We start from the raw sequence: 15,412 nt of genomic DNA, 5'->3' as shown, positions 1-15,412 counted from the left end.
GAGCAAGTATAATATTACTCTGATTAGCAAACAACGCGCTTATTTTGGCTATAATAAAACAGAGAAAAATTGGCTGGCACAATAAACAAACGAACGAACGATAATTACCGATTTTTTAGCCTAAATTGGCGAACGTATTGTATTGATCGATCAACTTTGAGATTACAAATTGTGTTGGGTACGGTTTCTACGAAGATCAAAAGTTTGAAGACTGGGAAGTTTATTGTATTAACAAGTATGATCCAGAAGTGTGTTCTTTTTGCGGCAGAATTTTCTCACACGCTGGGGGTCGGTCATATAATGGGCTGTTTTAAACTGAATAGAATAGACGACAAAAAGACCGTTTTCCGTCTTAACGAAAAACAGTCAACTAGCGCGGTAAGGGGAAAGACTACTTCCACAAACTACAGCAAAACACATTTGATTTGAAAAATGGACAGAGAAAAAAATGACAACCTTTTTAGCTCTAATGAAACAAACAAACAACAACAACTAATGTTTATATAAACTATGTGTACATTTCAATTCAACTCTTTACCAGAACGTGTTTTGGTGGCCCTGAAAAGGGCCGATGACGATGGTGTGTGACATCCGGCGGCGGGGCGGGCGACGATTTACTTCGAGCTGGTATACTTGGTAACGGCCTTGGTACCTTCCGATACGGCATGTTTGGCCAGCTCGCCCGGTAACAGCAAACGAACGGCGGTCTGTACCTCGCGGGAGGTGATCGTCGACCGTCGGTTGTAATGGGCCAGACGAGATGCTTCGTTAGCAATACGCTCGAAGATGTCGTTCACGAAGCTATTCATGATGCTCATCGCCTTCGACGAGACACCGGTGTCCGGATGGACCTGCTTCAGCACCTTGTAGATGTAGATAGCGTAGCTTTCCTTGCGGCGTTGCTTTCGCTTCTTCTTCTCTCCTCCTCCTGCTTTTGTGGCGATGTTCTTCTGTGCCTTGCCACCGCCGCCGCCGGATTTTTTCACAGCCTTTCCGCTGGCTTTCGGTGCCATAGTAACGACGTGGTTGTGCTGCTGTTAACGCTCTCGATGCGAACTGCGCTGACTGATTGGTAGCAAAAATGACAATTTTTTTTTTTTTTGACAATTAAAGTTTTATTGGTTAATTTCGGTTTACATTTCTGTATGTTTTACATAGTAAGTGATACAGCTTTGCTTTTCATCTTCGTTTTGATTGTGTATATACATTTTTAAATTTTTTCTTTCGATATGGTAGTGGGTCAACTTTTGCAGTTATGTTATTTAACTTAAGACTACTTATACTAACTTAACCTAAATATTAAACAAACTGTTAATTAGTGGGAATTCCGAAGTGGAACACTTTTCTATAAATTTGCTTCGTATAGCGTTGATACTTTCTCCTATAGTTTTTATTTCTGCTAGCTCGTGAATTGTTGTAGTGCTCGTATGCCATGGAAGATCCAGAATCATTTTTATACATTTGTTTTGTTGAACCTGCAGCTTGTTTTTATGAGTATTTGCACACCTTTGCCATATTGGCATGGCATAACACATTGTGGGCAGAATGATTTGTTTATACACGGCTATTTTGTTTTTAATGTTTAGTGTTGATTTTCTTTTAATCAGAGGATATAATTTCTTCACTAATAGGCTGCATTTATTCCTGGTCTTTTCGATGTGGGAACTGAAGAGCATCTTTTTGTCGAACGTGAGTCCCAAGTACACTACCTCATTGGACCATTCAATTTGAGTGCCATTTACTTTTATTTTACAGTCCGCAGGTGGAATGTGCTTGGGGGAGAGGCTCAATGGGAACAGTATTGCTTGTGTTTTAGCCGCATTTATTTTTATTTTCCATGTGTCCATGTACGTTGTAATAGTGGCGAGGCAATCCTGGAGTTTCTTCGTTAGCTGTCGCGTTTTACGGCCCTTACATAGGACAGCAGTATCGTCGGCGAAAAGACACAGTTGGCATCCTTCAGGCAATCGGGGGAAGTCAGAGGTGTAGAGACTATATAGTATAGGGCCGAGTAGGCTGCCCTGTGGAACTCCAGCAGGGATATCAAATGCATCAGACTGAGTGTTGAGGATTGAAACATGGAATTTTCTATTTTTTAGGTAGTTTTGGACTATCTTGATCACATAGTTGGGAAAATTGTACCGGTACATTTTGAATACTAGAGCGTCGTGCCAAACATTATCAAATGCTTTCTCCACGTCCAGTAACGCCATGGCTGTGGATTTGGATACTGCTTTGTTTCTATCGATGGTATTCGTAACCCTTTGAAGCTGTTGCGTTGTCGAGTGGCCTTTACGAAAACCGAATTGTTCCGGAAGCAGAATGTTGTTCATCTCAATGTGCTGTAGAACTCTATCCAAGATTAACCTTTCGAACAATTTACTGAAGGACGACAGTAAGCTGATGGGGCGATAGCTAGAAGGGCTGGTGGGGTCCTTACCAGGCTTCAGTATCGGCACAACTTTCGCTGTTTTCCATGCCGATGGAAAGTAGTGAAGATCCAAACATCTGTTCAGTATTCGTGCTATACAGGCATGGGCGTTGGTACTGAGCTTTTTCAGCATGAGATTTAGTATCGCGTCGAAACCAGGTGCCTTCATATTCTTGCAAATTTTCAGTGCAGATGTTACCTGTTCGCTAGTAATTTTCCTATTAGTGGGAACATAGCATGGCGTAGCTTGCAAAGTGAGGATTGTTTCTCGAACAGCTTGTTCCATGGGGCTAACCATCGAATTGCCTAGATTGTGTGAGCTAAGGATATGCTCCCCAATAGCATTAGCCTTTTCCACTGGTGTAATCATGGTAATGTTATTTGATTTCAACGGTGGAATTTGTTGCGGTTTGGACTTCAAGATTTTGGAGACTTTCCAGAACGGGCGCGAGTATGGATCAAGTTTACGCAGCTCGTTGCTGAAATTGTTATTTTTAATTTGTTCTATCCTTTCAGCAATTATTTTCGATAGTCCTCCTGCCACATATTTTTTGGCCAAATCTCCTGTCCGTTGAAACTGGCGTCTTACTTTGTTGCGTTGCCTGATAATGGCCTTGGTCATTGTGTCGATCTGCAGAATTTTACCAGTCACTGGAATATTTCTAACGCACTGAGCTTCCGCCTGCGTCAATGCCAGCTGAAAATTTTCAATGGCTAGGTCGATGTCTTCCGTTGAATTTAAAGCAATATCATCAATTAGTTCACGATCCACCCGGCGTTGAAACTCAACCCAGTTTACATTATGATAATCCTTTCTAATAATTCGTTCCCTTACTCGTATGTTCTCACCAATTTGAAGTGAAACCGGAAAGTGATCAGAGCTTAAGTCCTGTATTGTGTTTGGGTGGGAAATCTCATTCATGTTTGACAAGAAAATGTCCAGTGTTGACGAGATTCCAGCTGGAGATAGAAAAGTTGGTTCGTCGGGGGCATGAATTGTATAGTGTCCAGTCAGAGAGTCTTCGAAAAGAAGGCGACCATTTTGATTTCTACGGTGATTTTTCCATGTTTCGTGTCTAGCGTTAAAGTCACCAGCTATTATGAATTTTTTCCGGGATCTCGACAATTTTTGGAGGTCATTTTTAAACTTCCTTGCATTCCCATTGGTTTCATAACACTGGAATGGGCAATATGCAGCTATCACGAGAAACTTTCCCATATCGCCTTCCAATTCAACACCAACAGTCTCGATAATTGATGTTTGGTAATGTGGTTGGATTATATATTTGATATTATTTTTTATGATCAAAGCTACACCACCTCCGCCCGAGTGGGTTCGATCCATGCGCACAGTAGAAAATCCTGGGATGCTAAAATTTATCCCGGGTTTCAGATTTGTTTCGGTTAGAACGGCAATGTCTATTCCTTGCCGATCCAGAAATTCACCAAGTTCAATTCGTTTCCGCAGTAATCCGCGGGCGTTCCAAAGAATCAATTGCAGAGGATTAACAAGCATATTGAATCACAAACTGTCCCAGTACGCAAATTTGTTCCTGCCTATTTTGGCATTGTTGCAATTTTTCACACATTTCCACAAATATAGGCATTAATTGTGCGGCAGTAAATTTGGGCGGAAGTTGTTGGTCCAATTGAGGGGAACATTGATTGGGACTCACCTGAGGCAGGAATATGTTTGGCGATGACGAAGCTACCACTTCGGCCGACGTCGGCTGCCACGCTTGCCGAACAGATGCCGGTTGCTGCTTTGAAATTGACGATGAATGCTGCTGCTGATATTTCTCCGCTTGCTGGCGTAGCTGCTGTGGCTGCTGCTGCCACTGTGCCTGCGATGCTGGTACTCCATTCTTACGTTGACTTGGCAGTAACGATGGGAAATCACTTTCACTAAAAATCACTTCTTTGTTCGGTTTTCGGCCCGGCTGGTGTTTTTGCGATGCATCTTTACGTATGCTTTTATATTCTTCACGCTTACTGCACTGTTTATCGGTCGAGCGGTGCCCCTTCCCACAGTGAACACACTTAAAAGCCACTGCACCCTCAATCGGACACTCCGTAGTAAGGTGAGCTTGTGCACAATAATTACACCGCGGTTTAATGTGGCAATTACGTGTGCCGTGTCCGAAATTTAAACAGCACATGCACTGAGTGATATCACGATTTGTGCCTCGGTAGGCCTCCCAGCGAACCACCATACTCGACAGTGAACGCACAGCTTTCAATGCATTTAGCGATACTGTACCCTTTTGAAAATGCACAAGATACAAGCAATCACGATACGCCATTTTCTTTTCTTTTCGCGCCATGCGAAAGACGCCCAGCGGCTGCAATTTGTACCGTTCTTTTAGTTCAAGTTCAATTTCACTGATTGCCATAAATGGAAGACCGCGCACTACTGCTTTGAATGGTTTTTCCGATGCAAAATCATGTGAAAAATATTCTGCACCAACTCTATTTAGATAATTCCGGGCATTCTGATAGTCACTTTTTGTATGTACAACTGTTTTTATACCGACGCCACTTAGTTTGTACTCTGCTTTTACACCAATTTCCGCCAGCTGCTTTTTCAGCGCGGCGAGCGGGATCGATTTTACCACCAGCGGCGGCAATTTCACTGCAATTTCTGCCTCTTGCTGATCCTCCATTGGACCACCAAAGCCGTCCAAATCGCTCACGTTCGTTGCAGTTTGGGCACGACTGCTGATAACACTAATACGATTCGTTTGTGCTGAATGCACTGACATCATTTCACCAACCGGTTTGCTGCCCGAATTTCCAGGCACTTGAGGGCTGCTCATTGCGTTTTTCCGTTTTGGGTTCGATTTCGGGCTCGCCTTCGAGCCACCCGAACGCCGTTTGCGTTTAGACATCACTTCGCGAAAACTAACCGTAAGACCAAAAACAATCACGTCTTAACTCTTCCGATGCAAAAACGAGAATGGTCTTGGTAGCAAAAATCACTACATATCGCTTATATACGATCGTGTAGCGAGACGAAGGTTCGTCCTTTTTTGTGTTTAGCGCGTTTCGTTCGTTCGCTACTCCGCCCCTTTGGCGAACGATGTGCAATGAAGCGAATGCATAACAAGGGGTGCTGTGTGCGCGAGTGGCATCAGTGTTACTCGTATTGTCTACGTGACTACACACGAACGCGCACAGCGATAAACCTACGACAATGTCTGCACGCGGTAAAGGAGGAAAAGTGAAGGGAAAGCCAAAATCCCGCTCAGTTCGTGCCGGTCTCCAGTTCCCTGTTGGCCGAATTCACCGTCTGCTGAGGAAGGGAAATTATGCTGAACGTGTCGGTGCCGGAGCACCCGTCTACTTGGCAGCTGTAATGGAATATCTTGCCGCCGAAGTACTGGAGCTGGCAGGAAACGCTGCCCGCGATAACAAAAAGACCAGAATCATCCCCCGTCATCTGCAGCTGGCCATTCGAAATGACGAAGAGCTGAACAAACTGCTCTCCGGTGTGACCATTGCCCAGGGTGGCGTGTTGCCTAACATACAGGCCGTACTGCTGCCGAAGAAGACTGAAAAGAGGGCCTCCGCAGCAACTTAAATCCCGCTTCGCCCGAGCTGAAAAAAAAACGCCCTTTTCAGGGCGACTATTTTCTTCTGATAAAAAGAGTTAATTTGATTTTCACTCCGATAATCATCAACGTACATTTCTGTGAGCATTGCACAAGTTTCTTTGCAATGCTCGTCAGACACTTAATAATAATTATCATGGCATTGACGATTTCATTTAACCCCGCACTCTTATCTCTCAAAAGTTCTCACTCATCGAATTGGTGCTAAATCACAAATCGGCCGCGCAAGTTTTCCCTCAATGGGTCCTCTGTTTTGCACACGCTACTACTGTCGATCGGTACGAGGTGGTGCTGGCAAAAAATCCCCCCATCCGCGTGCTTTCTAACACACGCACACACACAGCCATGCAGGTGCCTGAGCATTTTTGGAGGGAAACGGAAAATTTCTGCTAATAATTCTTAGTAAAATATGATTGGTTGGTCCTGAAAAGGACCGTTTGTTGCTGTTTTTTTTTTTCGTTCTGGGCACACACCAAATTTAGGCCCGCTCCCCACGGATCCGGCGAGCCAGTTGGATGTCTTTCGGCATGATGGTCACTCGCTTGGCATGGATAGCGCACAGATTGGTATCCTCGAACAAACCAACCAGGTAAGCCTCGCTGGCTTCTTGAAGGGCCATGACGGCTGAGCTCTGGAAGCGCAGATCGGTTTTGAAGTCCTGCGCGATCTCACGAACCAGACGCTGGAAGGGCAGCTTGCGGATTAGTAGCTCTGTCGACTTCTGATAGCGACGAATTTCTCGTAGCGCGACGGTTCCTGGTCGGTAGCGATGGGGCTTCTTAACGCCACCCGTAGCTGGGGCACTTTTACGGGCAGCCTTCGTTGCCAACTGCTTGCGGGGAGCTTTCCCTCCGGTGGACTTGCGGGCGGTCTGTTTCGTACGGGCCATGTCGCGAAAATGCTGCTCTACAGTAGTAGCTACCACTGTGATGCTGTTCAAACGACGAATGATGACCAAAACAGACCGACCGATTTTTTTTATAGTCGCGAATAAACACTACTATCGCCTGTCTCGCTCGTGTACGTGCCATGTGCCTTTTCGTTCTGTATACGGTTCGATTCGGCTACTATACTTCCCCCACCATTTCCATTCCGGAGCCAGTGTTGCCAGACTTGAATTTTTCAGCTTTTCATCAGATTTGCAAAAAAACATTCCTAAAAAGAAAAACTATGTATGAGCAAAAAATCGCCTAGAAATCAATAAAATTCCAACAGTAGAAGAATATCAAACCAGAAATGGTTTGTTCAACAGTAACAATTTGTTCCATCATAGATCAGTATCAGATATCGATATTTAAGTACCATAGAAGCCAAAATAACGTACCATGTAGACGGATGTATAGAAAATCTTTAAAAATCTTTTAAAAAAACCCGTTTGTAGAGTAGAGTCTGCTATTTTCGATTTACTTTTTCTTTCTTTCTTTTTCAGGAGAATCAATTTCCGGGCAATCGTTTTCCAGGGAAAATGCTACCATGTCAGCATTAGTCCGGATAAAGCAGATTTCGGCAATCCCAAGATACTAAAACAGTGGCAACAGTGAACTTCGTGTTCGCGCTATTTCCCCTTCAAACCAACACATCTGCAAGCATATAGATAGCCATGGTAATCTACCTATGCCAGCGCGGCGGCGACTGAGAATGTGTGTGCATCAGTATAAAAGCGCTACTCAATGGGCCGAATTGCAACATTCGGTATTGGAATCTCGCTGCTGCTGCTACTGCTGCAGGTGTGCTGTGCTAGCCTACTAAGTTATTACCTACAACCAAGAAGATGACTGGCCGTGGCAAAGGAGGCAAAGGGCTCGGCAAGGGAGGCGCTAAGCGGCACCGCAAGGTGCTTCGTGACAACATCCAGGGCATCACCAAACCCGCCATTCGTCGTCTGGCTCGACGTGGAGGAGTGAAGCGAATCTCCGGTTTGATATACGAGGAAACCCGTGGTGTGCTGAAGATTTTTCTGGAAAACGTTATCCGGGACGCTGTGACGTACACTGAACATGCCAAACGGAAGACCGTCACTGCGATGGATGTCGTCTATGCGCTTAAACGCCAGGGACGCACATTGTACGGTTTTGGTGGTTAAGCCCTCTACCGTTCACGACAACACAAAAGGCCCTTTTCAGGGCCACCAAATGTTTAGAAAAAAGAATTAGTTTGAAATGTATCCTTCATATTTTCATTCATGTTGCAGGGGCGTACTGTTTAGTGTGCGATTTTGATTGATATGCGAGAGACCAGTGTTACGACAACGCGCTCAGTCGCTGGGTTTCCATTTTTTTCATATACGCATTTCCTTTTTCTTTCTCCTGAGCTTGCGTATCATGGGACAAAACTGCTCGTTTCTCGATAGCAACGAACCGCCGACCGACTCTTTTGTTCGCGCGCGCTCGTTTCAGCTTACCACGCTTTCACCTATCTGTGTCTACCTATGAATTTGCGTACCTTTAACTGGTCTGAAAGTTAGGTAAAGTTGATGGCTGGTGAGTTAGTACTGTATCAAACAGGAAGCAATTACAACACACACACACACACACACACACACACACACACACACACACACACACACACAGGGAGAGAGATTGAGCAATCGTAAAAAAGACCAGTTTGTGATCTGCGTCGGGGGACAATCGTTCCCATCGATGCGTGCGCTGAAGCACCTTCGATGTGATGGTCGACGCGTGCGGTTTATTAGCTCACAGCCATGTCAACGACTATGTATGCGAGAAGTCTGCTACAGAACGATGTAGCGAGTTGATCAGTATATTCTAAATAATAGAATTTTGAGTTAGCCTAAGCAATGCGAAATAACACTGATGATTAGTGCACTAAAATCAAAATCCGCAACTAAAATGTTGGATTTTTTTTCAAGGTATTTCTCTCTCTCTCTCTCTCTCTCTCTCTCTCTCTGCCGTCGAAACAAGAAAGCATTTCGCAAGCGCGTTGTACGGTTCTACGAGCAACACAGGATCCCCCGGCGAAAAGTGTACGGTACAATATTTTAAAAGCGAAAATGTTGCGTCATCGACTGTTTACAACACCTTTCGACGCGGCAATCTCATTGCCGCTTGCCGGTTGATAAAAATTATTTTGCGTAAATATTTTGTTTTGCACGAAGAAAGCTGTTTGCCTGGCCAAAAAAACACAATCGCTCCCGAATGCCCATTCGATCCCATTTGTACCCTAAAAATCACAGCCCGCTTCACAATTTGCTTCAGTGTCGCCCTATCGCCGATTTCTGCGGGAGTTTTTTTTTGTTATGAGAGCCACGAATTGCAAACAGTTGATTGGTAGAAGATCACGAAATGCATTAGCAAAGTTGACGTAGACGCCGTACTACGCGCCTGTTCCGACATCAAACGGAAACTTCGTCGAACAGCATCCAATTACGGATCGGTTTGAAATGTTCACTAATTTTTGGTCAACAATGGAGAACGTATCTTCTAATTTCGATTTCAATCAAATCGTTTGTCTTTTTTTTTTTTGACAGGTTGCGAAAAAAAAAAAATCCGAAATTTGTGTTGCCACCCGTTAGCTTTTTCTTTTTAGTAATTTTAATAACGAAAGTTTTCAGCAAAGGACCAGCCGACCGAAACGTTTTCCGCAGGTCGCCAAATTACGAGCACTTCCGCTCGAGCAAATATATACAAAAATGAAATAATTTTATATAGAGAGAAGTTTTCTTTCGATTGGATAGCACCGAAAAGGTTTTCCAATTGCTAGAAGGTTCAAATTAACCTATTTACCACAATTCAGTTTGCACGTGCCGCCATAGTCGGATACATGATTTGATAATATGCGCCCATACGCTTAAAATAGAATGTTCAGCGGGTGTTAGTTTGGACGGTGCGGACAGTGCAGTAAATTGAAAGCAAACTTCCAGTGTACTTTTCACAAGCAGTAATTCGATTCGAGTTGATTTAAAACAACAGTCCGTAAAATTTTACCGGCACCGATCGAATAGTAACTTTCAACCGTCATCTACGCTTTCCCAAACAGAGCCGATGAATACGATCCTAAACAACAGACACCGGGCCCTCGGTTACCATATTCGCAGACTTGCATCATCGTGCATCGTCCATCCATCAATTCGTCGTCTACAACTGTGTGTGGAAGAAAACCAAACGAAACGAACGCGCAATGGCTGAAACTGCTATCGACGTTGCTGCTACGGCCCCTGCCGTCGTCGCCTCTCCGCCAGCTGCCAAAGCACCACCGAAGCAGGCGGCCAAGGCTAGCAAGAGTGACGCCAAGAAACCGAAAAAATCTTCAACCCATCCACCAGTGAGTGAGATGGTTCTGGCTGCCATCCGGACCCTGAAGGAACGGAGCGGATCATCACTGCAGGCGATCAAAAAGTACATCGCCGCCAACTACATGTGTGACGTCGCCAGGCTGGCTCCGTTTATCCGGAAGGCTTTGAAAACGGGTGTCGAGAAGGGAAACATCACCCAGACCAAGGGTACCGGTGCTTCCGGATCGTTTAAGGTGACGGTCGAAGCAAAGAAACCGGCTGGCGGCGATAAGAAACCACCATCGGGTGCAGCGAAAAAACCGAAGAAATCGGCTACTAAATCCGGAGAGAAGAAAAATCCGCCGGCTGGTGGTGGTGGTGAGAAGACCAGCAAGCCAAAGGCGGCGATCCCGGCCGCTAAGAAATCGGCTGCGAAGAAAACGAAAGCTGCTGCCCCTGCCAAGGCGGTAACGGCTGCCACTAAACAGAAAGCCACCAAACCATCGAAGGCTGCAGCGAACAAGCCGAAGGCCCCTAAGCCAAAGAAGGCCGCCACCGCCCCGAAGAAGGTCACCGCCGGCAAGAAGTAAATTCCCGACAACGTGCGCGTCCTCCCAAAACAACAGTCCTTTTCAGGACTAACAAAATTGTAAAGAATTGATTGATGCTTATTTTCCGTCAATGCTCCGTTCCCCCCATGAGTTTTCTAGCTTGAGCAGCACACCCGCATTCAACTGGCCCGCCGATTGGCAAGATAAATCAGTCGTTAGTTTGATTAAACAAATCACTATAGTAAATAGGCGCGGTTTCTTGCTCAGATAAACGTACGTACAGGTAAATTAATAGTAGGCCGTGGTTTTCTGTTGCCCTAGCAAACAAACAGAGCAAGTATAATATTACTCTGATTAGCAAACAACGCGCTTATTTTGGCTATAATAAAACAGAGAAAAATTGGCTGGCACAATAAACAAACGAACGAACGATAATTACCGATTTTTTAGCCTAAATTGGCGAACGTATTGTATTGATCGATCAACTTTGAGATTACAAATTGTGTTGGGTACGGTTTCTACGAAGATCAAAAGTTTGAAGACTGGGAAGTTTATTGTATTAACAAGTATGATCCAGAAGTGTGTTCTTTTTGCGGCAGAATTTTCTCACACGCTGGGGGTCGGTCATATAATGGGCTGTTTTAAACTGAATAGAATAGACGACAAAAAGACCGTTTTCCGTCTTAACGAAAAACAGTCAACTAGCGCGGTAAGGGGAAAGACTACTTCCACAAACTACAGCAAAACACATTTGATTTGAAAAATGGACAGAGAAAAAAATGACAACCTTTTTAGCTCTAATGAAACAAACAAACAACAACAACTAATGTTTATATAAACTATGTGTACATTTCAATTCAACTCTTTACCAGAACGTGTTTTGGTGGCCCTGAAAAGGGCCGATGACGATGGTGTGTGACATCCGGCGGCGGGGCGGGCGACGATTTACTTCGAGCTGGTATACTTGGTAACGGCCTTGGTACCTTCCGATACGGCATGTTTGGCCAGCTCGCCCGGTAACAGCAAACGAACGGCGGTCTGTACCTCGCGGGAGGTGATCGTCGACCGTCGGTTGTAATGGGCCAGACGAGATGCTTCGTTAGCAATACGCTCGAAGATGTCGTTCACGAAGCTATTCATGATGCTCATCGCCTTCGACGAGACACCGGTGTCCGGATGGACCTGCTTCAGCACCTTGTAGATGTAGATAGCGTAGCTTTCCTTGCGGCGTTGCTTTCGCTTCTTCTTCTCTCCTCCTCCTGCTTTTGTGGCGATGTTCTTCTGTGCCTTGCCACCGCCGCCGCCGGATTTTTTCACAGCCTTTCCGCTGGCTTTCGGTGCCATAGTAACGACGTGGTTGTGCTGCTGTTAACGCTCTCGATGCGAACTGCGCTGACTGATTGGTAGCAAAAATGACAATTTTTTTTTTTTTTGACAATTAAAGTTTTATTGGTTAATTTCGGTTTACATTTCTGTATGTTTTACATAGTAAGTGATACAGCTTTGCTTTTCATCTTCGTTTTGATTGTGTATATACATTTTTAAATTTTTTCTTTCGATATGGTAGTGGGTCAACTTTTGCAGTTATGTTATTTAACTTAAGACTACTTATACTAACTTAACCTAAATATTAAACAAACTGTTAATTAGTGGGAATTCCGAAGTGGAACACTTTTCTATAAATTTGCTTCGTATAGCGTTGATACTTTCTCCTATAGTTTTTATTTCTGCTAGCTCGTGAATTGTTGTAGTGCTCGTATGCCATGGAAGATCCAGAATCATTTTTATACATTTGTTTTGTTGAACCTGCAGCTTGTTTTTATGAGTATTTGCACACCTTTGCCATATTGGCATGGCATAACACATTGTGGGCAGAATGATTTGTTTATACACGGCTATTTTGTTTTTAATGTTTAGTGTTGATTTTCTTTTAATCAGAGGATATAATTTCTTCACTAATAGGCTGCATTTATTCCTGGTCTTTTCGATGTGGGAACTGAAGAGCATCTTTTTGTCGAACGTGAGTCCCAAGTACACTACCTCATTGGACCATTCAATTTGAGTGCCATTTACTTTTATTTTACAGTCCGCAGGTGGAATGTGCTTGGGGGAGAGGCTCAATGGGAACAGTATTGCTTGTGTTTTAGCCGCATTTATTTTTATTTTCCATGTGTCCATGTACGTTGTAATAGTGGCGAGGCAATCCTGGAGTTTCTTCGTTAGCTGTCGCGTTTTACGGCCCTTACATAGGACAGCAGTATCGTCGGCGAAAAGACACAGTTGGCATCCTTCAGGCAATCGGGGGAAGTCAGAGGTGTAGAGACTATATAGTATAGGGCCGAGTAGGCTGCCCTGTGGAACTCCAGCAGGGATATCAAATGCATCAGACTGAGTGTTGAGGATTGAAACATGGAATTTTCTATTTTTTAGGTAGTTTTGGACTATCTTGATCACATAGTTGGGAAAATTGTACCGGTACATTTTGAATACTAGAGCGTCGTGCCAAACATTATCAAATGCTTTCTCCACGTCCAGTAACGCCATGGCTGTGGATTTGGATACTGCTTTGTTTCTATCGATGGTATTCGTAACCCTTTGAAGCTGTTGCGTTGTCGAGTGGCCTTTACGAAAACCGAATTGTTCCGGAAGCAGAATGTTGTTCATCTCAATGTGCTGTAGAACTCTATCCAAGATTAACCTTTCGAACAATTTACTGAAGGACGACAGTAAGCTGATGGGGCGATAGCTAGAAGGGCTGGTGGGGTCCTTACCAGGCTTCAGTATCGGCACAACTTTCGCTGTTTTCCATGCCGATGGAAAGTAGTGAAGATCCAAACATCTGTTCAGTATTCGTGCTATACAGGCATGGGCGTTGGTACTGAGCTTTTTCAGCATGAGATTTAGTATCGCGTCGAAACCAGGTGCCTTCATATTCTTGCAAATTTTCAGTGCAGATGTTACCTGTTCGCTAGTAATTTTCCTATTAGTGGGAACATAGCATGGCGTAGCTTGCAAAGTGAGGATTGTTTCTCGAACAGCTTGTTCCATGGGGCTAACCATCGAATTGCCTAGATTGTGTGAGCTAAGGATATGCTCCCCAATAGCATTAGCCTTTTCCACTGGTGTAATCATGGTAATGTTATTTGATTTCAACGGTGGAATTTGTTGCGGTTTGGACTTCAAGATTTTGGAGACTTTCCAGAACGGGCGCGAGTATGGATCAAGTTTACGCAGCTCGTTGCTGAAATTGTTATTTTTAATTTGTTCTATCCTTTCAGCAATTATTTTCGATAGTCCTCCTGCCACATATTTTTTGGCCAAATCTCCTGTCCGTTGAAACTGGCGTCTTACTTTGTTGCGTTGCCTGATAATGGCCTTGGTCATTGTGTCGATCTGCAGAATTTTACCAGTCACTGGAATATTTCTAACGCACTGAGCTTCCGCCTGCGTCAATGCCAGCTGAAAATTTTCAATGGCTAGGTCGATGTCTTCCGTTGAATTTAAAGCAATATCATCAATTAGTTCACGATCCACCCGGCGTTGAAACTCAACCCAGTTTACATTATGATAATCCTTTCTAATAATTCGTTCCCTTACTCGTATGTTCTCACCAATTTGAAGTGAAACCGGAAAGTGATCAGAGCTTAAGTCCTGTATTGTGTTTGGGTGGGAAATCTCATTCATGTTTGACAAGAAAATGTCCAGTGTTGACGAGATTCCAGCTGGAGATAGAAAAGTTGGTTCGTCGGGGGCATGAATTGTATAGTGTCCAGTCAGAGAGTCTTCGAAAAGAAGGCGACCATTTTGATTTCTACGGTGATTTTTCCATGTTTCGTGTCTAGCGTTAAAGTCACCAGCTATTATGAATTTTTTCCGGGATCTCGACAATTTTTGGAGGTCATTTTTAAACTTCCTTGCATTCCCATTGGTTTCATAACACTGGAATGGGCAATATGCAGCTATCACGAGAAACTTTCCCATATCGCCTTCCAATTCAACACCAACAGTCTCGATAATTGATGTTTGGTAATGTGGTTGGATTATATATTTGATATTATTTTTTATGATCAAAGCTACACCACCTCCGCCCGAGTGGGTTCGATCCATGCGCACAGTAGAAAATCCTGGGATGCTAAAATTTATCCCGGGTTTCAGATTTGTTTCGGTTAGAACGGCAATGTCTATTCCTTGCCGATCCAGAAATTCACCAAGTTCAATTCGTTTCCGCAGTAATCCGCGGGCGTTCCAAAGAATCAATTGCAGAGGATTAACAAGCATATTGAATCACAAACTGTCCCAGTACGCAAATTTGTTCCTGCCTATTTTGGCATTGTTGCAATTTTTCACACATTTCCACAAATATAGGCATTAATTGTGCGGCAGTAAATTTGGGCGGAAGTTGTTGGTCCAATTGAGGGGAACATTGATTGGGACTCACCTGAGGCAGGAATATGTTTGGCGATGACGAAGCTACCACTTCGGCCGACGTCGGCTGCCACGCTTGCCGAACAGATGCCGGTTGCTGCTTTGAAATTGACGATGAATGCTGCTGCTGATATTTCTCCGCTTGCTGGCGTAGCTGCTGTGG

At 44.2% G+C, this 15,412-nt stretch overlaps 6 protein-coding genes across 6 annotated transcripts; 3 read left to right on the top strand and 3 right to left on the bottom strand.

Annotated features, from left to right (window-relative positions):
- Positions 1–584: 584 nt before the first annotated feature.
- Positions 585–1,013, bottom strand: LOC131694659 (histone H2B-like). Its single transcript, XM_058983139.1, has one exon. It carries the CDS (start codon positions 1,011–1,013, stop codon positions 615–617), a length of 399 nt encoding a protein of 132 aa, XP_058839122.1. The 3' UTR covers positions 585–614.
- Positions 1,014–5,624: 4,611 nt separating this feature from the next.
- LOC131694672 (histone H2A-like) lies at positions 5,625–6,011 on the top strand. The gene has a single exon (XM_058983152.1). The coding sequence runs from the start codon at positions 5,625–5,627 to the stop codon at positions 6,009–6,011; it is 387 nt and encodes a 128-aa protein (XP_058839135.1).
- Positions 6,012–6,520: 509 nt separating this feature from the next.
- LOC131694650 (histone H3) lies at positions 6,521–6,931 on the bottom strand. Its single transcript, XM_058983130.1, has one exon. It carries the CDS (start codon positions 6,929–6,931, stop codon positions 6,521–6,523), a length of 411 nt encoding a protein of 136 aa, XP_058839113.1.
- An 879-nt stretch (positions 6,932–7,810) lies between these two features.
- On the top strand, positions 7,811–8,125 carry LOC131694655 (histone H4-like). Its single transcript, XM_058983134.1, has one exon. It carries the CDS (start codon positions 7,814–7,816, stop codon positions 8,123–8,125), a length of 312 nt encoding a protein of 103 aa, XP_058839117.1. The 5' UTR covers positions 7,811–7,813.
- A 2,054-nt stretch (positions 8,126–10,179) lies between these two features.
- LOC131694671 (histone H1A, sperm-like) lies at positions 10,180–11,031 on the top strand. Its single transcript, XM_058983151.1, has 2 exons — positions 10,180–10,740; positions 10,984–11,031. The coding sequence occupies exons 1-2, from the start codon at positions 10,180–10,182 to the stop codon at positions 11,029–11,031; spliced, it is 609 nt and encodes a 202-aa protein (XP_058839134.1).
- Positions 11,032–11,739: 708 nt separating this feature from the next.
- Positions 11,740–12,168, bottom strand: LOC131694666 (histone H2B-like). Its single transcript, XM_058983145.1, has one exon. It carries the CDS (start codon positions 12,166–12,168, stop codon positions 11,770–11,772), a length of 399 nt encoding a protein of 132 aa, XP_058839128.1. The 3' UTR covers positions 11,740–11,769.
- Between the last annotated feature and the right edge of the window lie 3,244 nt (positions 12,169–15,412).

The sequence above is a fragment of the Topomyia yanbarensis genome, unplaced genomic scaffold (genome assembly GCF_030247195.1).
Source record: "Topomyia yanbarensis strain Yona2022 unplaced genomic scaffold, ASM3024719v1 HiC_scaffold_12, whole genome shotgun sequence".
Lineage (NCBI taxonomy): Eukaryota > Metazoa > Arthropoda > Insecta > Diptera > Culicidae > Topomyia > Topomyia yanbarensis.
This window is presented reverse-complemented; position numbering and strand designations above follow the sequence as displayed.